This window comes from Hippocampus zosterae, chromosome 14 (assembly GCF_025434085.1).
Source record: "Hippocampus zosterae strain Florida chromosome 14, ASM2543408v3, whole genome shotgun sequence".
NCBI classification, from domain to species: Eukaryota; Metazoa; Chordata; class Actinopteri; order Syngnathiformes; family Syngnathidae; genus Hippocampus; species Hippocampus zosterae.
Window position 1 is genome coordinate 5,844,945 of NC_067464.1, and position 22,917 is coordinate 5,867,861.

At 43.0% G+C, this 22,917-nt stretch overlaps 2 protein-coding genes across 4 annotated transcripts; both read right to left on the minus strand.

Annotated features, from left to right (window-relative positions):
• Positions 1-5,861: 5,861 nt before the first annotated feature.
• Positions 5,862-7,555, minus strand: bdkrb1 (bradykinin receptor B1). Its single transcript, XM_052085415.1, has one exon. It carries the CDS (start codon positions 7,011-7,013, stop codon positions 5,943-5,945), a length of 1,071 nt encoding a protein of 356 aa, XP_051941375.1. The 5' UTR covers positions 7,014-7,555; the 3' UTR covers positions 5,862-5,942.
• Positions 7,556-10,620: 3,065 nt separating this feature from the next.
• Positions 10,621-16,496, minus strand: bdkrb2 (bradykinin receptor B2). 3 transcript variants are annotated; one of them, XM_052085416.1, is made up of 3 exons: positions 16,469-16,496; positions 13,827-13,988; positions 10,621-11,797 (listed from the first exon to the last, which is right to left on the minus strand). In XM_052085416.1, exons 2-3 carry the CDS (start codon positions 13,844-13,846, stop codon positions 10,762-10,764), a joined length of 1,056 nt encoding a protein of 351 aa, XP_051941376.1. In that variant the 5' UTR covers positions 13,847-13,988; positions 16,469-16,496; the 3' UTR covers positions 10,621-10,761. The 3 variants fall into 3 exon arrangements, with proteins under 3 accessions (XP_051941376.1, XP_051941377.1, XP_051941378.1); XM_052085417.1 differs by having other exon boundaries at positions 16,465-16,496; XM_052085418.1 differs by having other exon boundaries at positions 13,827-13,957; positions 16,469-16,487.
• Positions 16,497-22,917: the final 6,421 nt, after the last annotated feature.

Below are 22,917 nucleotides of genomic sequence, written 5' to 3' on the forward strand. Positions count from 1 at the left end.
GCATCTCAAATGTCAGCTGTTAATAACATTTACACTATGAAGCCTATTCTATAGGTACACCTGGTGGGAAAAAAATGTAAAAAAAATAAATGAACCCTGTGTATTTCATATACTGTATCTTATGTTGGAATATTAATCAATCTGTCATATTATTTGTTTTAAATAATTTTGGGGAAAAAAGTCTGATTTTCTTTGACAGAATAAGAAAATACTCTCCCCAATCTCAGTTTTCTATGATAACATTAGACAAAGTTGTAATCTTAAATAGCAAAAGTAGTATTTTTCTCAAGGAGAAAGCATTTTAAACAGCATTCAAAAAATACAGTCTGAAGGATTTTTTGTTGTTGCAATTTATTAAAAAAAGTTTGAGGGAAAAGTTTTGATGTGAGAGTATAATTAAACTATTTCTCAAAAGTGTTTTTAGCCTGGAATTTTTTTTTTCAGGACATAAACATTTTGAGAAAAGTTGTAATTTTGTTTAAAAATTATATTGTATCGTAACATAACACTTTTTTTTTTTAGAAAAAGTCCAAATATAATCAGTTGAGCATAATATCTTTTTCCACAGAAAAACTGGAGCAAAAAAATACGATTTAATGCAAACAGTTAAGACAAAAAAATATATTTCTTGTTCATTTTTTTGACAATTCATTATGATGTCCAAATAAGAAACCTTGAATCCTATGAAAATACATATTTTATGTTTGTGTCCATTTACTGAGACGTACGGTTCCTTATGGTAAGTATATTGACAGATTTATGATCCATATGAAAGCACATCATAGAAAACGTAATTAAATGTAACCTCCATACACATTGTATTCACATCTGGGATTTTTTAAAATCTAGTACCCAATTCTTATTTGCCCTTCAACATAACGTAATAAAGGACAAGGTGACACTGGCAAGTCATGTCATTCATTCACATGTGTCATTAAGGCTCCACCTCTGCAGGATTCAATAAAGATTTTTTTCCTTATGGATTGAATATTTTCACATTTGATGCACTTTTTTTCCCCTCTCCAAAGGAAACAAGTCATTATGTAATTAGCGTGATGCGAGGTAGCATGAGGCCTTTGCATGCCCGCAGTCACGTGCGTCCAAATGTGTGTAGCCAGCTGGCAGCACCACAAAACAAATGAATCAGGGGGCGTGACATGGCTATAAATTGTGCGTGTGTGTGTGTGTGTTCCACCAAGGTGGACGTGACACCTCTTTCATTTTGGTACATCTCGCTCCAACTTTTGCATGCGTCTGCTTCATGAATCCATCACGACTTGTTTTTGCTACATTTGCTGTTTGACCTCCCATTTGTTCAGATTAAGTGAGATAATAAATTCCCACAGGAAACATTCTCATCTGTCAAGCTAGTATAACAAATCATTTAATGTTTGTGAACAAATAGGAACTTAAAACGATGACAAAAACAAAGGGATATAAACAAACCATTCATGCCCACTCCTGATTTACACTTTCCTTGTGAGGGGAGCTTTTTCGATACAGGACACGGCAGCGCAGTACGGTGGACGACTAGTTTTAGCGTGTTGGCCACACAATGCAGAGGTGCAGGGTTCGATTCCGGCTACGGCCTTACTGTGTGGATTTTGCATGTTCTCCCCGTGCCTGTGTGGGTTTTCTCCGGCTACTCTGCGGTTTCCTCCCACGTTCCAAAAACGTGTGAGGTTAATAGTGTGGGTGACACTAGTCTCATATTGTCCTTAGGTGTGAGTGCGAGTGTGAGCTCGGATGGTTGTTCGTCTATATCTACCCTGGCTGGCAACCAGTTCAGAGTGTACCGTGCCTACTGCCCAAAGACAGCTGGGATCGGCTCCAGCACTCCCCGCGACCCTTGTTAGGATAAGTGGATCAGAAAATGGATGGCTGGATGGAAGCCAGAGCAACTTAAAGAGGAATATTAATCTGAAATTACATTGACTCTTGTGATCAACATTGCTGTTCAGTGTTCCGGAAAAGCGGTGTTGAATACGGATGGATGGACGGATGTTTGCTTATAAACCATCTCATTGCGAGACAGAAAGGGGGGAAAAAACAGCACAACATAGCACATGGGAAAACAAAAGAACAAAACTAGAAATGGAACAAAGAACGTTCTCTTTAGGGGAAACTATGCAGTGATGCGATGAGCACATTTCTTTTCGTTAGATTTGCAATTGATCACGAAGGAAGCAGCAGAGGATTGTAGGTAATTATTTGCATTGGAGCTACTTGGTGATGGGAATTTACAAACGCGGCTCTGTGTTGCGTATTGCAGAAGATTTGTTCTGCCTAAATAACGGCCGTTTCCTTACGGACCTATTTCATTGACGGACGAATACAACTCACCGCGGGAAGAGCCTGGGGAGGGTCAGCAGACTAGCAGAGCTTTCTGGACTTTTAGTGGGAAATCGCAACGCTTGGTAGGTTTTGCATGATTACGTTGACTTGGTCGGTTGATTTGTTGTGTTTGACCTAAATTTGAAGTGTTTCAGAAACCGACATCCGGTAGTCTCTCTCTGTGGGAAATTTACTCATTTACGTGTGTCCGTCCGTCCGTCAGTCACTGTGATTTTACAAACGGGCCGTCTGCCACGTTAACGCGATTAAAAATCAATTTTATAATAGATGACAACGTTATTATTAACGCAATTTGAGTCACAGATTCTCCCTGGCCACCCCAATGACAAATTTCTGGCTATGGCCGCTGTTTGCGTGGATGTAGCAAAGCATTTGAAGTTTGTCCAAATAAATGAGAAAAAATGCTTTTTCGATGTGCACAACTGAAACTAGGATGTGAAGATTGAACAAGTGCTTTTGAAGATGTCGGATCGAAAGGTCAGCATGCCTCGCATCACAAAAGAAGAGACGTAGCGTGTATTATTGATTTAGTCTGCTTAATCAAAGCCCTACATCAGAATGTAGCGTAATAAATGGGTGTCATAAGTTTCGGTTTTATTGATACAATAAAGTGATGGAAAAAAAGAAATTAAAAAATGTAGTTATCAATCAATGTGGGTAAAAACTCCCTTCCTTAAAAATATTAAGGATATTATTATTTTGCAGGAAATTAATAAAACAAGAACATAAAATCTAGCCATAAATATATACAAAATAATTTTTACTAATGCATTTTCCTCAAAATGTTGTGAATCACAAAAGCTTATTTAAGCCTAGATGAAATTTCGAAGTCCATGAAGTTTAAAAGGAATGTAATTTAAAATCATAGAAATAGTTAAACACAACCAGCACACTTGAAACGCCAACGCTGTCCATGAAATTGAATGATGCTATTATTAGCTTTTATTATGTAATTTTTTTTTATCACATGCCTCTCGCGTGCAATATTTGCCCATCTGCTTTTTTTTCCCTCTCTTTGAGCCGTAGTTTTTGCATGTTAGTGCCACCCTAGAAACCCCAAATATCCATAGACAGATCATGGTCACCTGTGCAAGACTTTATCAGTACAACAAATACCTATCGATCATCACTTCTCTCCATCGCCACAAGATGAGTGTGTGCAGAAGAAATGAGGCTGCAGTGCCATTGGGTTGTGCTGATGTAGGTTCTTTTGCTGTTATCCAGGTGAAGCACATTGTGTGCAATGGATGGAAGGATGGAAAAGGGGAAGGGTGGTGGAGGGAGGAGAAGAGAAAGCGCTCACATGGCCTAACACATGCTTCTCACCGGGCTATTTCTCATTATGAAGCGTCACGTGTGTTCTGTCGAGGGAATAAGTCAGGTTGACTACATCCAGGTATGAAAAAAAAGGAACATAATCCTAAAGGGCTCCATGCTGGACATTTGTGTCCACCCTGCTACCTTTTTGTAAACCGTTTTAGCTGTAATATTGTACGAACCCCAATTCCATGAAAGGTGGGATGTGGAGTAAAAAATAAAAACAGATTAAAATGAGAGCTCATGTTCAAACATGATCAACTTTATTTATTCTTCTTTTTGGGTGCAAATAGCCACTCATTTTGAATGTGATGCCTGCAACACATTCACAAAAAAGCTGGGACAGGACATTATAAAGATAGTTGCTGTCGTCATGCCATCTACTTACTGCCACGTGGGTATGAAAAGGAAGAGTAATTCCCCTCCTGCGCAGAACATCCTTACATGTCACGGCCCCCTGCTTCCTTAAATCCCACACACACGCCCTTATTGAGATTTTCAGACTTATTGAGACTCAGAAGAGCAAATAGTCTCTCCTTTTGTTGAAATACTGTATCACTCGACCCTCACTTTGCCTCACTGTATTTGCATTTCAGTCACTCTGTGACCCCATTCACACGGAAACACATTTCGGCGCATCCGGAAAGGATTAAAAAAAAAACAATTTGGACTGCGGTCTGACTGATCGTAATTTTTTTTTTTAGGCTGATGTCGATTCTGATATGACTTTGTCAAGAGACAAGATGCGTCACTGTTCACACTTCTGCGCGTTAGATCACAGCGGCCCCATGTGGTCAAAGTGCGGTACAACAGATGCATTGAATATACTGATACCAACGTGCCATATGGTACTCATACCTGTCAACTCATACGGTTTAGCCATAGTTCATACGGATTTTGTGGTGAATCTTACGTATATGGCCGTATCACACTAATCATACGGATTCTGAAAATTTCCGTTTTTTGTTTCCCCCCCTAACAGGTAGTTCCGTTTGCTTTTGCCCAGTATGATGCTAGTCTACTCGAATGCTTTTATTCATTCATTCATTCATCTTCCGAGCCGCTTGATCCTCACTAGGGTCGCGGGGGGTGCTGGAGCCTATCCCAGCTGTCTTCGGGCAGTAGGCGGGGGACACCCTGAATCGGTTGCCAGCCAATCGCAGGGCACACAGAAACGAACAACCATTCGCACTCACACTCACACCTAGGGACAATTTAGAGTGTTCAATCAGCCTGCCACGCATGTTTTTTTGGAATGTGGGAGGAAACCGGAGAAAACCCGGAGAAAACCCGCAGAAAACCCACGCAGGCCCGGGGAGAACATGCAAACTCCACACAGGGAGGCCGGAGCTGGAATCGAACCCGGTACCTCTGCACTGTGAAGCCGACGTGCTAACCACTGGACTACCGGGCCGCCCGTGCTTTTATTTACATTTCCAAAGTAAATATGAATGGATGCTGTAACTTCGAGCTGATGGGTCAGCATTTGGAGTTGGTGAAAAAAGTAACGCAGGAATACAACTCTGAACACAGTGATGCCACTAAGTAGAATGATGATTAGACATTAACCAGACATTGTATTATGGAGATCTACAATAAATATAATTGAACATTTTGTTGGTTTTTTCCTGCCGTTATTTTGACATTTAAATTCTTTGGTATGTTATAAGGATTTTTTTGCTCTTTATAAGGATTTTTTTGGTAGTTTATACAGGTTGGCGCTCCGAAAAGTTGACAGGTATGTGGTACTGGAGTGCAATGTTCACTCGGTACCATATACAAAGCAACATATTGTATAACATACAGTAGACTGTATATAACATACTATACCATAACATATATCATATCTTCATCTTCCGAGCCGCTTGATCCTCACTAGGGTCGCGGGGGGTGCTGGAGCCTATCCCAGCTGTCTCCGGGCAGTAGGCAGGGGACACCCTGAATCGGTTGCCAGCCAATCGCAGGGCACACAGACACGAACAACCATTCGCACTCACACTCACACCTAGGGACAATTTTTAGAGTGTTCAATCAGCCTGCCATGCATGTTTTTGGAATGTGGGAGGAAACCGGAGCACCCGGAGAAAACCCACGCAGGCCCGGGGAGAACATGCAAACTCCACACAGGGAGGCCGGAGCTGGAATCGAACCCGGTACCTCTGCACTGTGAAGCCGACGTGCTAACCATAAATCACACCATAGCATATTATAGTATGCCATGACATCATTCAACAATTGATGCAGATATAAATATATATTTTTTCATCGTCCTAAATGACAACAGGTTTAATCTGCTCAGGTCTGTGAATGTAAGTGGAGGCGACGGAGCGCTGATAGGTGGTCATGTCTGATCCTCGACGAGTACGCAGAGCCCGTCTATAAATAGAACTAACTTTCTTCCTGAAGTATTGCCCAGAGAGGACATAGAGCACAGGGTTGAGAGCGCTGTTGAGGACTCCGAGATAAGCCGAGACCTGTCCCCCTACGTCCAGAGAATGAGACCATACTGTGACGTCCAGCACGTGGATGTCGCAGAGGGTGTCGAGGAAGGTGAAGACCTGGTAGGGCCCCCAGCAAAGGATGAACAGCAACGTGACGGCGTACAACAGAACTGTGGCCTTCGTGTCATTAACATCCTGAAGTCCAACGCTTTCTATTCTCCGTCGCAAAGCCTTGACGATAGAACTGCTGCAGGAGACGATCACCAGAGTCGGGACGACGAAGCCGATGACGTTCAGCAGAACTTGGTTGGCTAACTTCCACGAGCTACCGTGGCTGTAGTCCAAAATGCAGGCAGTCATCTGGAATTCTTCAAAGTACATCACCTTTCTGTGCAGCATGGTCGGCGTGCTGAGTGAGAGCCCGAATATCCAGAGGAACACGCATACGACCTTGGCGTACCGCGTCCGTCGAAGCCACTTCGCCTTCATGGTCCTCACGATCGCTAGGTAGCGGTCCACACTGATCATGACAAGGGTGTAGACGCTGGTATAGAGGTTCACTGTCATGACGCAGTTGACCAGCTTGCACAAGGCGTCGCCGTACGGCCAGTCAAAACTGTTGAGGATGTTGGCGGCCCAGAAGGGGAGGCCGCACAAAAGAGCGAAGTCGGCCAAAGCCAGGTTGCCCAGGTAGACCTCAGCTACCGTCAGGCGATCCTTGTGCGCAAAAAACACGCACAGGACGAAGGCGTTCAAGGCGAGGCCCACCACAGACACGGTGATGATGTAAGGAGGGACGATGGTGCGCACGGTGACGAACTCCAGAGATGTGAGGGACTTTGAAAGGCTGCTGTTTTCAGCCCACTGAGCTGCCTCCGGCTGAAGTGTCACCGAATCCATCGTCTTCGCAACAACAAAACACACACAATTGTTGAACAGTACAGTAATTTGCCGTGATGCGGACTGAGCCCTCCCGCAAGTGACAAAACCCGAGTAACTGAAGGTACCCTAAAAATGTTTACAACCGCTTATATTAATAGTTTAAACCATAAAAATGCTACAAACTATGGTGGAATTTAAAACTCAAATCAATGTTAAACATCATTGACTTAAAGCAGGGATGTCAAACTCATTTTTGTGACAGAGTACATTGTTGTAACGTTTTCCCTTGAAGGGCCGTTATGAATTTTGGGAAACCATATGAATGTTTAATCGCCTCCACATATTACATACAGAATGCACAACAAATTGATGAAGAACTCGTTTTAAAAACAGAAGTCAAGAACAATGACTGTTAACGTGGATTACATATGACAATTTGAAATGTTGGTTCAGACTTCAGCAAGCATCATGCAACTTGACATGCTTGATTTGCTTTTGCGGGCCACATAAAATGATGTGGCGGGCCAGATTTGGCCCCCGGACCTCGACTTTGACAACTGATTTATTTTATTTAAATTTTTTAAAATCCACGGCGAGTGCTAGGATGTCGGCGTGTATGTCACTGCTTTGTAACCCATAAAAAAATTAATTGTTCAGCAATAACGAGACCTCTGTTGTTTGCTAGCTTGAGCTTTTTAATCGCTATTAAGCAGGAAGAAAAAAACTGGACACACGCAAGAATCTCTATAACTGTGGTAACAGCCCAGGTTAAACTTAGCTCCTCCGCAACATTAAAAAAATCTTAAACCAGATGAGCTATATCACTGAAGCAGACCATTTTATTTTTATTTTTATTTTTTTTACATGCGTGAAATCTTTTTATTCGTGAGTCGCCAAGAAGCAGGGATTCACTGTACCTTTATATCTATATTAATATCTCGTTGCCTCCAGGCAAGAGGCCATTTGTTGAACCAGCACGACGTTCAGTTGAGCTGGACGCTGTAAATTTTTTGCGCTCACAACACAATATTTTGGTATCGAAAGTGCTGTCAAGGCACGTTGAGCTTTTTCGCATCGCTTTCAAAGTCTTAAAATATTTACCACGTGATTTAGTCATACACTGAATTTATGACTAAATATGCTGACTCAATCAACAGATGTTTCCTCTTCTCAGTCACATGATTGCCATAAATACTCGCCGAACCGCTGGCAGTGAAGACTTAGCTCGGTCAATAAAAATAATATATTAAAATTTCTTACTGCAGTTGTCCAGCCGATGATGTGTTCACACGCCGAGTGTAAGGAGCAATGGAACAAGATAGCGTTTTTGTATATAGAGCGGCATTCTTGCACCCCCCTGATCCGGCAGCTTGTTTATGAACAGCCCCCAAACTTTGAATTACTGCACGGCCCTAAATGGAGAAATGTTCACTGCTACCAAAACTGCATCGTCGATCAAACCGTTCAGAAAACTGAACAGTTACATTTTACAGAAAAAAAGTAGCCGTATTTTCTCACTTGGAAATTATAAATGACACTTTGATAACTGCAGTCACTTCAATGGATGGTGACACTCCCCGAATCGGTGGATTAGTGTGTAAATAGCACTGCGATTTATCCATTTTGTGTTTATATTGCACTTAATTGAACGTTGTTTGTTGTTTTTTTCTTCTTTCTACCTACATTCTTGCTGCTGGAAGCTGTAAATTTACCCAGTGTGGGACAAATAAAGGATACATTATCTTATCTTAAAACGTCTAAAGGCCCAATGCAATGTCCAGTCGAGTATGTGCAATCGAGCGACATCTGGTGGCAATGCTGCGGACTGCACCTCCATTTCCTCACAACGTTGTTGTTGCCATTCATTCATTCATTCATCTTCCTAACCGCTTGATCCTCACTAGGGTCGCGGGGGGTGCTGGAGCCTATCCTAGCTGTCTTCGGGCAGTAGGCGGGGGACACCCTGAATCGGTTGCCAGCCAATCGCAGGGCACACAGAGACGAACAACCATTCGCACTCACACTCACACCTAGGGACAATTTTGAGTGTTCAATCAGCCTGCCATGCATATTTTTTGGAATGTGGGAGGAAACCGGAGCACCCGGAGAAAACCCACGCAGGCCCGGGGAGAACATGCAAACTCCACACAGGGAGGCCGGAGCTGGAATCGAACCCGGTACCTCTGCACTGTGAAGCCCACGTGCTAACCACTGGACTACCGGGCCGCCCTTGTTGTTGCCATGTGAAGTGAAATCCACAAAGACGCATTGAAAAAAGAAATAAAAATAATTGCAGTACTTATGTTAAGTCAAAAAAGGGTTATCTTGTAATTTCACTTAGTTACTTTAAATCAGGTAATTGGTAATGTCGAGTAATCAAGTTCCTTTTTCAAGGTAACTGGCTGCACTCCCTGTCAGGGGTGCCAACAGCAAGTCACTCCTATGTTGTGTTTGGCACAGTTTTCACACCAGACGCCCTTCCTAACACAACCCACCCAATTTCTGTGGGGGGTTTTGTTTGTGTCTAATTTAGTTGTGCGGGCACATTGAGCAGAGCGTACCGGTGTATTGTACCTTTTTCTCTGCCACGGGGCGATTTGATATATTCCGCATTTGTAGTGATTTAAACTGTGATGAATATTTTGGGGAAAATGCAGTCAAACAGAACGAGGTTTGAAAGCGGACAGAGATAAAAGAGAGGATAGAGAGGGAATAGACAAAACAATACAGATCATTATCAGTTGCAATGCATTACTACCATCCCTCCGCAACGCAAGATGAATGATGATCATTTATTGTATTAATTTAATAAGCATAACATTTGTTAAGAGCAATATTTGATTGGTTTTATTTTTGTATTGCTTGATTGAATGACGATGAAAAAAAAGGAACCCCAAATCAACTTTGGATCGTGCGGACACGGCTTTAATGCATATTCGGTATTTCATTTACATCACAATTCTCATAATAAATGGGAGAAGTCATTTGTTATCAAAAGGTGATCTGGTACACGCACATTTGATGTTATACAAGCAACAATTGTGGAAAAATACATGCGACAAACTTCTCAAATGTTTGCCATATTTTCGTCTTTGAGGTCAGCTCATCTACTCCAGTGGCATGCGGTTCAAGGCTGACTGCCTTTTCGGTATTCCGAGCCTTTATTTTGGGGAGTGCCTGTGCACCCTCCCACAGACCTCTGAGTCAACACTGAGTGGGTCGCTTGCTTGTGGTGTTTTGAGGGGGAAAAAAAAGCTAAAAAGCAACGCGATGGCGCGTCACAACTGGAAACTTCGTCACGGGGCGGTGAGTCATTCATTCTTGCCTGCTCGAACGTTCAGATAGCTTGGAAAGCATTGACCAGGGCTTCCTCTGACCGTTCGTGTCGAAATGACTGCAGACGTTCGAATTTATACTTCATCAACTGACTGCTAGGCAAGCCGACCGATTTTACAATCACAAAAGTAGCTGGCGAGCATGCTCAAAGTTGGATTTTGCGGCGCAATGGAGAATTATTTTGCCTTTGCATGTCAATGGTTTTGGATTGACACGCTCTGTTCTTTTTCTGCGTCTCGACATTGTTTTCCAGCGAGTTAGAAGAGAGAGTCAAGTACTGTGATGTATGTTATTGAAAAGTAGTAAGTCAGCCAGCAAAAAGGCGTTTCCAGATGAAAAATGATCTGGGCTGAGATGAAAATCTGTTTTTGGGCACCATCGCCCTCCTTTTATGACAACGGGAGTTCTCGCCTCTTGACGAATTCGATTTTTATGTAAACGTCCTCAGTGTTGCAGAAGTGTTTGAACGCATGGACACGGTCGTCGCGTTACCGACTGGCCACTGCTTACACACTTCCCGAGCCTTTTTCCGAAAGTTTTTGCCGACGATGACGTAGAGGATGGGGTTGACGATACTGTTGAAGAAGGCCAAGTAGTCAAAAAACTGTCTGCAAATGTCTATGTCTGCTTCCAGCTGACACCCTCGCATCAGGCCGGCCTTTATGAGCACATCCAGTATTGTGAAGATGTGAAATGGTAACCAGCAGATGAGGAAGGCAACCAGGACCACCAACACCAACGTGGTGGCCTTCTGCTCGCTCTTCTCGCCGTTGAACCTCTCTATCGAGCGCTTGCTCAACGCCTGGATGATCTTGACGGTGCAGAATGAGATGATGGCAATCGGGATGATGAAGCTAACGCAAATTAGCATGGCGTCGCAGAGCAGCATTACCGTGCGGCTTGGGAAATCCAAGACGCAGGCGCGCACGCCGTACTCCGGGAAGTACTTCACCGCCCTGAAGACCAACGTCGGGATGCCCAGGAACAAACTGAAGCCCCACACTAGCAAACAGCCCAGCTTGGCATACTTGGGCCGACGCATTCTGCCGTGCGACATCGGGTGAACCAACGCCACGTAGCGATCCAGGCTCACCAGAACCAGGAAGTAGATACTGCCGTAGGCACTCATCTTGATACCCGTGTTGACCATTTTGCACATGGCCAGACCGAAAGGCCAGTCGAAATCGTTGGCGATGTTGACGGCCCAAAAGGCAAGGCAGGACACCATGATGAGGTCGGCAACCGCCAGGTTGCTCAGGTAGATTTCGGCCACGGTGCACGCCTTCTTGTGCAGGCAGAACACCAGCAGCACCAAGGCGTTCAACACCACTCCAAACGCGGTGACGACTCCCATGTAGATGGGTTGGCTGCTAGTGAGCGCATCCCACACGTTTGGATCGATGCAGCTCTTTTCAACTGTGTCATTTTGGCTTCCGTTTGGGAAGGCGGTGCTCAGCTCCGGTATTCTGCGGAGCAAAGTAAAAACCGATTTAAACTGACAGTTAGCTTGTGAGACTTCTCGAGGCTTGGCCCACGTGACTAGAACGGAGGAGCTTGTTAGCAGCCGAGCGTGCGAGAATGTGACGATCTGCCAGCGGAGACACAATCTTCAACCGTTTGCGATCCCAAACTGCCGTAATAAATCCTTACCCCAACCGCTAACCCAAACGATCAACCCCAAACCATAATTGTCAAACTTAAATCAACCCAAACCTTAAATCTTGAGCATAAACCATAACCCTAACCTTAAATGCTAACTCTAAAACCTAACCACTAGCTCTGAGCTGCAGCCTTTGATCCCTTACTCCAGCCATCCATCCATCTTCTGATCCGCTTTATCTTCACAGGGGTCGCAAGGCGTGGTGGAACCTATATCAGCTGACTTCGGGCAGTAGGCTGGGGACACCCTGAACCGGTGGCTAGCCAATCGCAGGGCACACAGAGACGAACAACCATCCGCGCTCACACCTAGGGACAATTTAGAGTGTCCAATCAGCCTGCCATGCACGTTTTTGGAATGTGGGAGGAAACCGGAGCACCCGGAGAAAACCCACACAGGCACGGGGAGAACATGCAAACACAACACAGGGAGGTACCTCTGCACTTTGGGGTCGACGCGCTAACCACCGGGCCTCCCTCCCTTACTCTCAACGCTGAAAATCAACCTCAACGGCGCAATTAGACAAATAATTGTATTAAAATAGGACAATTGTCAAAGGATTCTGTTGGGCGATTTTTAAAAATTGCAATGATAATATCTTCCGTACCGCTTGATCCTCACTAGGGTCGCGGGGGGTGCTGGAGCCTATCCCAGCTGTCTTCGGGCAGTAGGCGGGGAACACCCTGAATTGGTTGCCAGCCAATCACAGGGCACACAGAGACGAACAACCATCCACGCTCACACTCACACCTAGGGACAATTTAGAGTGTTCAATCAGGCTGCCATGCATATTTTTGGAATGTGGGAGGAAACCGGAGCACCCGGAGAAAACCCACACAGGCCCGGGGAGAACATGCAAACTCCACACAGGGAGGCCGGAGCTGGAATCGAACCCGGTACCTCTGCACTGTGAAGCCGACGTGCTAACCACTGGTCTACCGGGCCGCCCGCAATGATAATATGCTTTTTTTTTCCAAGGCCTACCTGCCATGTGATTTTTAACAAACAAGCAATGAGTTAAACTCCATTATAATATCATATTCATCACGCAGCCTTTTTTTAAGTTTCATAGGTTTGGCTAACGCTAAACTCCATGCAAATGAGCCTCGATTTAATATGAAAGAGCGTTTTATTCATCTGCAAATTACCTAAAAATTATACACCCTAACCCTAATTGTCCATCACGTGGCCCATTGTTTTAGACAGCATCTTTGCGACTCTTATCGCAAAACTAGCCCCGTTTTAGTCGCTCTGATGTAGCCGCAGAAAGTTTTACGCCACGTGTAAAAAAAAAAAAAGGAAAAAAAATGATGTTTGCCGCGGGCTGTCAATTGCGGTGTCACAATTACACCGTGTTTTTGTACTATCGGTCTAAGTGCGTTCTCGTGCGCACTGTACGCCCACGCCATATACAGTAGATTGGAATTAGATCCAGTAACGAGCAACTGGCTCGGGGTCTGCCGACCGTAATTCTCTTGAGGGGCTTTAAATTGGGTACAGCACGTTATGAGATGATGCCGCTCGTCCGGCAATCTGTTTTACTCGAGGCCATTAAGCCGACACCAGCGATATTACAGAAAACAAAAACCCCCACCCCACCAACAACAACACCAAATTCGTATTTCACAAGTCTTTAGAATAAAATCATGCACTCTTGCAGCAGTCATGTTTAAAAAGTCCAAGAATGTCTTTTTTTTTCTCTTCTTCTTCTTTTTCGGTGTGTATTGATTGCAAGGTACCGTTTGCTTCAGTTTAGGAAAGGTCAGATCAAAGACTCCCCGGTTAGTAGCCATATGCTTCACGCTGCAATATGACTTCAATCTAAAAGTACTTACCTTGTCGTCTGAAGAGCCATTTCCCCCCCTGCCTAAAGTCCATCCAGATGTGAAATGTGCAGATGCCCGCCTGCGCTCTCGGACGAGACTCCCTCCTTCCCCTTCTCCGCCCAGCTCATCTGTGCCTTGCTCTTTTGAAAGAAACTGGAGCTGAAGTGATGTCTGCCCAAAAAAAACACGACTTCACTTTCTGTTTTTCCTCTCTATTCGGTTAACATCTCGTCTGCGTTTTTTTATGTATGTTACTCATCATACATTTATTTTATGTTTCAATGAATTCATATTTTTGCGATGAAAGTATATTTAACCCTTTCAGGGACAGCGGTTACTACAGCGGACAGCTTATCGGGTTATGAGTTGTCGTTATTTGTGCATGACAGTGTTAATGGCCGAGTTTCCTGTGTAAATTTAATTACTGTACTTATTTTAATTCAATCCATTGCTAATGGGTGGGAGTTGCCTATTGTAAGGGAGGCCTTTATTGTAATAATCTGAATTTGTAATAGAGCAACTTATGTCAAGTAAAAATTTTAAAACAAAACGAAAAATATTTTTTTTTTAAATGGAGAATATCAAAGTGGGGCAGAAGTGAGTCAAATAAAAATGTTGCTTTTGAAAGTTGAACTTTCACTTAAGAGATGTCAACCGTCCTCACCGACGCGCAGCCCTGTTTATTTTAATAGTTGGAAAAAATTGCCCTGATATAAATTTATTGTTATCAAATTAAGATTACAAATTCTCATAACTGTATGGTTTTACTCTTGTGGGATTACATAACATGCTTCACGTTTTTTCCCCTCCCAAAAAAATCTAACATTTTGGGGTAAACATTTCAACTTGATTCTCGTAAGACTTCCGTAGAGGCTCACATTGTGCCAGTTTTTTTTTTTTAATCTGAAGCGATCTTTACTAATCTACAGCAGACTTTTTGCAGGGAGTACCACCTTGAAAAATAGTGAGCGTTCATACCACCATAAAAACAACAATTGAAATACAGTCGTGTCATAGGCCTAAGTGTTTATGAAAAAAAAAAAGTCACGGTAACATTACGCAGTTTGTCAAACTCGAACAACTATCATTTGTGCGGGCCGAAATAACACGAGTGACATGAGTACAACAGACTGAGATTTGGTGTCACGTCTTGCATCATTCTCCAGGAAATACATGTAGCCCGATGACTAATAAGCAGATGGTCTAAAAAACATTGAGGGTTCTATTTTGGAAGACAGGCGCATGTGTGCTTGGCGCAAATATGGTCGCAGCTTCATTTTCGTGTCAGCGCAAGTCTCGGTGAGCGTGTTTGGCAAACCGTGCTGCGCCGTAGTGGGCGTTCCGGCGGACCAAGGGTGTTTTCTTTTACCCGTCCCCTGGCGCACCTGACAATATGGTGACGGAAAGTAGACTCAACTTTGGGCCGGATAGAGACAGGTCGACGTTGTTTGGTGGATTTGATTGACGCGCAGGCAGACAGACTGTGTGCCGTGTATGTTCATATTTCATCTGTAAATATGACGAGTGAATCAAACGCTCTGAATCCTTGTTGAAATACATTTATTAAACGCATCCTTATTATCATCATCATCTTTATTATATTTTTTAAAACACTAAGAACATGACTTAGCGACTCAAGAGTCTTCCCCCCCCCCCCCTCCCATTCCAGTTTTAAATCATCATCACGAGTATGAGTGCTGTTATTAGCATTTGCCCCCTTTAGCAATCTTGGTTCGCATTTGCATCAGCAACACAGCAATTTGTGAGGTGTCCAGTTGTCACAGTGCAGCACATTTGGGCTAATGCACTTGCTCCCAAAGGAGTTTTTTTTTTTTCAAATTAGTATTGATCCCATGAACGAGAGTAGTCCATAATGTGCGAAAACACATCCGCTTGGTCATACCCGCGGCCGCAAGAAAGTGCGGTTGACATGCATGGATGCTGTTAAAAAATCTCCAATACTTTGGATGAATCATTGAGTAGCTGATAGAGACGCAAAGAGTGGCTCCAGACAGTTGCCGTTCAATTGTCGGAAGTACGGAGGTGGCGCCGTTCTCACGCCCACAGTTTGCTTCCCAGTAGATCGGATGATCAATTGAAAAAGAGTGATTTATTGAGACTAGCGGGGGCGGTTACGGAATTGTTTCCTCTTTGCTTGCGTTCGAGATAAGGAACACAAAATCGCGTACATTTGGACATTTCCTATGAGTCAAACTGCACTGCAAAAAAAAATGTTAGTCAAATAGCAAAACATCAATAAGAAAAGTCGCTCAGTAAGCTAGCTAAGCTAGCTTGATCTTTTATTTTGAAAATATTCCGGCTCTTTGAAGTTGCAATATGCTCGGCAGAAATGCGACAGGTCAGACAGAGGAAAATGGAAAGAAAAATGTTGTGATTAGTCTTTGGAACACCGCAGCTCCCCTCCACTTAGCAACCTCTTGCACTGTTTACATAATGCTCCTCGCGCACGTTGCCATGTTGAACTCCCGCCTCGCTTTTGAGCCTCACTCCTACTATCTCATGACGTGAAAAACAAGACGTAATGTATCTTTATCGGCTTCATTAATCATGACTTTCTTTGCTACGCCGAACTAACTGTACATACTTGAATTGTGTTTGCGGTGCTATCAGTCAAAGTCGTACGTACTTACAAATATGTCCTTCATGACATGCATTTAGTTATGTTGTTGTTCGATCCTGATCCTGTTACTGCTTCCGTGAAATCTGCCCGCACTGAACTCCTTCATCGGCTTATTTGGATTCTAGGCTTCCTTTTGCCTCAGGGTTGCGGGATGAAACTTAACGGGTCTTGTTGGGGGCAAGTTTCCCCTGGCTTGTATTCGACTCATCCAGGGGCGTAGAGGGAAATTTTTCAGTGGGGTGGCCAGGGTGTCACAAATCTCCCTGGCCATATGCGCACGATGTATGTCGTGCCCTGATTAGCATTTGCAGGCTAACATTCAATCAAGGTGTTCAATTGCCATTGACGGCCATTTTGCGATGGATATCTAATTTAAATAATATCTAAAAAGCACAGTGAACCAGAAATGAAACTTTCTTGTGTAGGTTTGTTGCTGATTTTATTTTTTCATGAATATGCTGAGCAAGGATTCTGGATCTAAAGACCTGTCTATCATCCATCCAAGTCAGAGATTGGGAACAGGCCCGTGACCACACTCGGAGTGGTCCCTTGATTAATTAAGAAAAAAATAATAATGGAGTCAGGGACACTTAATTTTTATTTTTAACAAACCACCAAATATCTTTTATAAAATGCTGTTGATGATTCAATATATGTTTATTCCCAAAACGGTAGAAAAAAAAATAAAAAAATATGCTACATTGATTTTAATTTTAAGGTGTAATATCAACAATCACCACTAGATGGGAGACCTTTCTTTGTCACACTCACACAGGGTCTTATACTTTCCTACAGAACAACGTGAGTAGGCCAAATACGTTTTCTCTGCAGATTTGGAATGATATGCTGGACAAACAAAGTACAAAACAAATGTTTTGAGTGAGCTGATTTCTGCATGACTTAGATTTGTTCTTGATTTTACTGCTTGGTGCTTTCCACCGCCTTTATTACTGATTCGTCTTACCGTTTATTGTGTATGTTAAATCGCTCCATGTACCGCACTTTGTATGCTGCGATGGCTGTTTGAAAGTGCTCGATAAATACTGTTGACTTGACTTGACTTGTTTAAAAAAAATGTGTCATGTTTTTTAATGAGAAAGGACTCTCCGTGGCGTTGACTTAAGTTCCCATGCTGTGCCAAAAGTAAGACTTCGGATGTGTTGCTCCCCTAGAAATCATTACGAGAAATAATGATTTTAGTACGTACTGGTTACGTTTTATTTTGACAACCTGAAAGTCCCTTGACTAATTATGGAAGCAGTTGCATCGCCATGTCTCACTGGTGTGCAATGGGCCGTAATGCAGCACCACGACATGTGGCTGAGGGGGCGGTCAGGCCCTGCGCTTCTCTTCCAAAACACTCTCTGCCCGTTTCGCCCGTATAGTCGTTTAACATGCCTCGCAGCCGCTCGGCTCGATTACTCGGAGCTGCTCCCGTCCCTGCGGCTTGTTTCATAACTCCCCTCTCTTTCGAGACAGGCAGCCTGCCCTGGCTGTTTTTGTAAATGTCTGCCAGGGGTTGGGCTTTTGAGGCGAGACAGAGCTCGAGCCAACTTGGGGCTCGAAAAGCAACCTCGACGCGAACTTGACGGCGTGAGATGCCACTAATGGCTGTCATCGAAACATCCTGCATACGTTCTTGAGTACGGCTCGCCCGAATGCTTTGGATGCTGTGCAAAGTGGCAGAAACCACAAAGACCACCCGCTCATTTTATATTTACAGCTCCATATAAAAACCATAATGAGGGCGATCCATACAACCGGTTGGATAGGCTACTTGTCTCCATTCGGGTACTTTCCCTCGACTTGGGTTTTGGTGTCTGCTACGTTCTTACAGGACATAACGAAACGAATAAAACTTGGACTGGAACGATAAATAAAAGGTGTTTATGCTCAAGCTGAGGGCTGATGTTTCTGGCCGAGGGCGTTCATAGTTTAGAGAGTGAGATGTAAACTATCATCTTGGCTTGACTTGAATGGAGATGCAGTCTTTGAGCGCAGGCCCAATGATGACGGCAAATCATCAAAACTGTTCAATAAATTTCCCTATAGCTTGTTGTTTTCCAACAAGGAACTGAATGGCCAAATTCACAATTGTGATTGGTCCAGAACCTTTTATACTACACATGCATGAAATGTGCAGTGTTAGGTCTTTTTTTGTGGATGACACAAATGTTTTTTGTTCTTTGTTCTTTTGTTTGTTGTGTTGTAGGCAATTAAAAATTCAAAATTCGTCATCTCTTAATGTTAAGAAAATCAAATTGAAGCTTTTGGGGAATCAGAAAAAAATAAAAGGGGGGATATCATGCGAAAAATGCATCATGTCAGGATTGAATGAGTTTTGAGCCTTAAATCCTTGGTGTGATGGAAGATGAGAGATTAAAATGGAAACAATATATCTGTCACATAAAATGCACAATTTCCAAAACGAAAGCAATATCAATCATCAAGCCTTACATTTAATTGATTATTTCTTGATTTGTCGTATTGTGGGGATCGATTGACAAAACAACAATAGATGCACGTGAGGTTTTGCAAAATGGAGCGATAGGTATTTTTTTTGTCTCACTGACACCGGCCCACGTTTTCTAAAAATCAAACGTATGAGGTTAGAAGGGTTATACTGTTCTAAAATTATGCAAATAATGTTTGCAGCAAACGCAAACTCTGAGTCCCACATTTTTTGTCATCCTGGTTTTGCGATGTCAAATCACAATGCTAATGGGATCAGGAGATTTCAGTGTGGGTGGGGGATTATAAAAAAAGTACTTTTTAAATGTTTTTTTTTAATGGTTCCTCCTCTGTTTTTGCCTCTGTGAGTCAGTTCTCTACGTTTCCTTCCAAGCTGAAATTGCATTTGACATTTTATCGTGAGTCAGATAGTTGATTGAAAATATGACCATTTCAAAAAGATAATACAGCTTGCCCACCCCCTCCCCCTAAAAATGTTTGCGATCGCAATGTTATAAATTTGACCTGTAAATATACCGCAAACAACAATTGCAAAACCATTTTAGATGATTTAAAACTAATTTCGCAGCATTATGCTGAAAAATAAATTGCTTTAAAAAGATTTTTTTTGCACACTACGATGCCTCTCCGTAATTTCCACTAACAACCCAGGTTAAATTTAGCTCCTCCCTGACATGTTTCGCTTGGTCATCATGTATCACATCAATTCATAGTGAGCATGTTATAGCTGAGGCAGTGCTAAACTGTGGCAATTTACAGCCCAGGAACTATGTTGAAGTGAGTTGAGAAGCTTTGGTTCGATGAAAGTGATGCTTTGCCACCGTCTTGTGGCACCTGTCTGCACTTCTAAACCTTTTTGTGTTGTTGTCAATTACTTGAAGATTTTTACTATTTGTGACAGGGCTCGAGCACTTTCAACTGTTTGTACGTTTTACTTTTTGTTTTGTTTTTGTTTTTAGCATCTTGCATCCAAGAAAGGGTACAGGAGAGTTGTTTATTATTTATATTTTTAAGCAAGTAGTTGAGGCTACATTCCAAATTAAAAAAAAATAATTGCTGAATTTGTGAATAGTCAACCCCAAATATGTGGGGGCTGACGGGAGAAACGTTTTGTCTTGTAGCACACAATTACATTAAACACTGTCAGTTTTTCCCAGCGCTTTTGTTTTGCTGCGTGTGATGCGGACTGACAGCCGACATAGTCGGCATCAGACGGCCGACTTCCTGACGACTGACGGGATGATTTCTGACAACATGACGACACTCGAAGCGATTTTACATTTTACTACTCTTCACAAGAGCCCCATAAGGTCAACCAAGTATGAGAAACAGCACTGAAAACTACAAGCACTGCAATCAATAGGTTGATACAGCTTTTATTTGGACTTATTAAATTGTGAAGGAGTACTAAATTCCAAACGTTAAAGTACGATACAACTGCAATTTTTTCTTGATGCGTGTTCAAATACGGCTGGGACGTCACATAATTTTTTTGAATGGATTTTTCGGTCCAGTATTCGATTAATTTACATTAATAATTGGAAAGAGACTAATGTTGGACTCGCCACACTTTTTGAAATTGATTCCGTTTCTGGTTTACAGTATTGTTTTTCAAAGTAAAAGCGGAACACAAAAGCTAATCGCTTGGTTTTCATGTGGAAGTTCGTGAATAATTACGGTACTGATGAGAGGCTAAAAGCGGAAAGATTCGGACGTTTGAAACAATAGTCCATCAGTACTCTATTGAATTGGTTATTGATTAATTAATTAACTGACACCCGTGGTCACAAAAATGTTCTTTTTGGGGAGGAGGATAAAACAGATGAGTGGCAAGCGTATGTTAACATAAGTGACGAGCTGTGACGTTCACGACTGCTGAAAACGGCCAGCAGGGGGCGGCACATCCCTGACACAACCTCAAGGCACTCGTGTATTGACATGAGTGTGCTGCAAAATGAATCACATTGCTTGTATTATACTGAGCATCCAGACCCTTTTGTATATGTGTCAGTAGGTTCCTTTCTCTATCAGGCTATTATCAAACAAAGAACTGCAACTGTCCTTTTGATATTTTCCTAAAAAGGAAACGTTCATTCTCGTCGTTGTAGTTGTTGTTGCTGCTGCTTCTGCTTCTTCAATTGACCTTCCAGAGTAAAGTACTTTTCTACTTCCATTTTGCATCGCAAACGTTTAAGCGAGGTTTGGCTCACGTCTGCCAATGAATGAGGGGCGATTCCCGTCAGTCTTTGCGGTGACAGGCTACATGTTGCGCATGCTGATTGCCGCCTCATTACGTCTTGTTGAGCTCACAGTCATCACCATTAACTCGGCTACACGTCCCCGTGTGACAGGCACGAGATGAAACGTCGTAATGACACGAGAGCAGATTGGGTTGCAGTTAAATTCATAGAATGATGGAAGAATGTTGAGAGGTTATTTGAGTTCAACTCTGCTCGCATTTATATGTGCGCTAGTGGTAGTTATGTTTCATTATCATCTTTAATGTCTGCAGGCGACTTTATGCAAAAGCATAAAAAGGTCGATCATGACCCTGTAAGGCAATATTGGGGGTGCTCCTCCATGCCCCGTCTGTCGTAGAATGCATCCAAACGACATAAATGAGAGCTAATGTTGATCCCATCATACAATAGAAACATTGGGCTGTCGGTCTCGCCCCAGAAGATAATTAGCTGTCTTGACAATTATCGGTAATGAGGCCCTATTAAAAAAAAAAGCTGTTTTTGTGAGTCAAAAACAAAAGAGCCAGAAACAAACAAAAGTGACTTCCAGAAATGTCAGCCACGAGCCAAGATGCAACCCAAATCCATTCTCATCGGCTGCTGTTGCCATGGCACCAGATGACCTCAAATCCTTTTCTCGCCAAGCTGCTCTTCCCGCTAATTTTATCAAGAACAAATCCCACTGTTCCTTTTGGATTGTCTGCCACTGGTGTGATGATTACATCAGTTTACAACGCTGCCATGTTTGTGTGCCCCAGTGGTCACCGCAGTCAAGGAGATATCTGTAATTGTGGTGTAAAAAGACTCATGCGGGTCCTCTGGGGAGTTCAGTGTTGTTAAATGGTAGCCGGATATACGAGCGCTCGTACGTGAACGTTTTTCCCTATATATTTTTTTGTAAAGCCTCCCGTCGGGGGCGCTGTGACACTGTTGTTAACCATGCGGCAATCGAGGAAGATGAATTCAAGTTAAAATGATCGACTTTTCAATCATGACATCACATGCGCATCATAGAACGATGATTTTAGCCTTCTTCTCTCCTGGAGTAGTTTGAATTGAGTAGTTTGAATTGAGCAAACAAACATTTCCTGGTAACCAAATGGTGGTAAAGAGAAATCTTTTTCTGCTTTTATTCTGAAAAACGCGTACAGACAAAACGGGAGAGCGATTAAAGTAGCGTACGTTTCAGCTGTCTTCCAAGTGACAGTTTGACAGGATGCGTGTCTAAGCAGCTTGGCAAACATTAGCATAGCCGGCAAACTCCTCACCCAGCTTGTCGGGTTTTACCAGACAGAGGTAAGACTTCACGTCCATATGGAGGGGCAGGGAGGGGGGGGGGGGGGGCATTGTACATCATCAGAATTACATTCAATGAATTATTTGCATGAAAAACACTTTTAGACCTTGACAATCAAATGAAAACGTAATCGACTCCTACGTAGCGAAGCAGATGTGGCTCATCGCTCGATGTTATTTTTGAACGCCATGTTCCAAATAATTGTCAACAACCGGTTGTGACCACAGAGTGGCTCCGTGTTTTCCACTGTACGTTTGACGGCAGCAGGCGCGATCATCAGTAGACCTTGGGCCGAATCTTTTAAGACCACCAATAGCGGTCGCTAATAAGTGATCACTCCAGCCCACTGGTGTCAAACTCAAGGCCATATCCGGCCCGCCGCGTCGTTTTATGTGGCCCGCGAAAGCAAATCATGCGTGTCAACTTCAATGATCCTTGCTCAAATCTGTA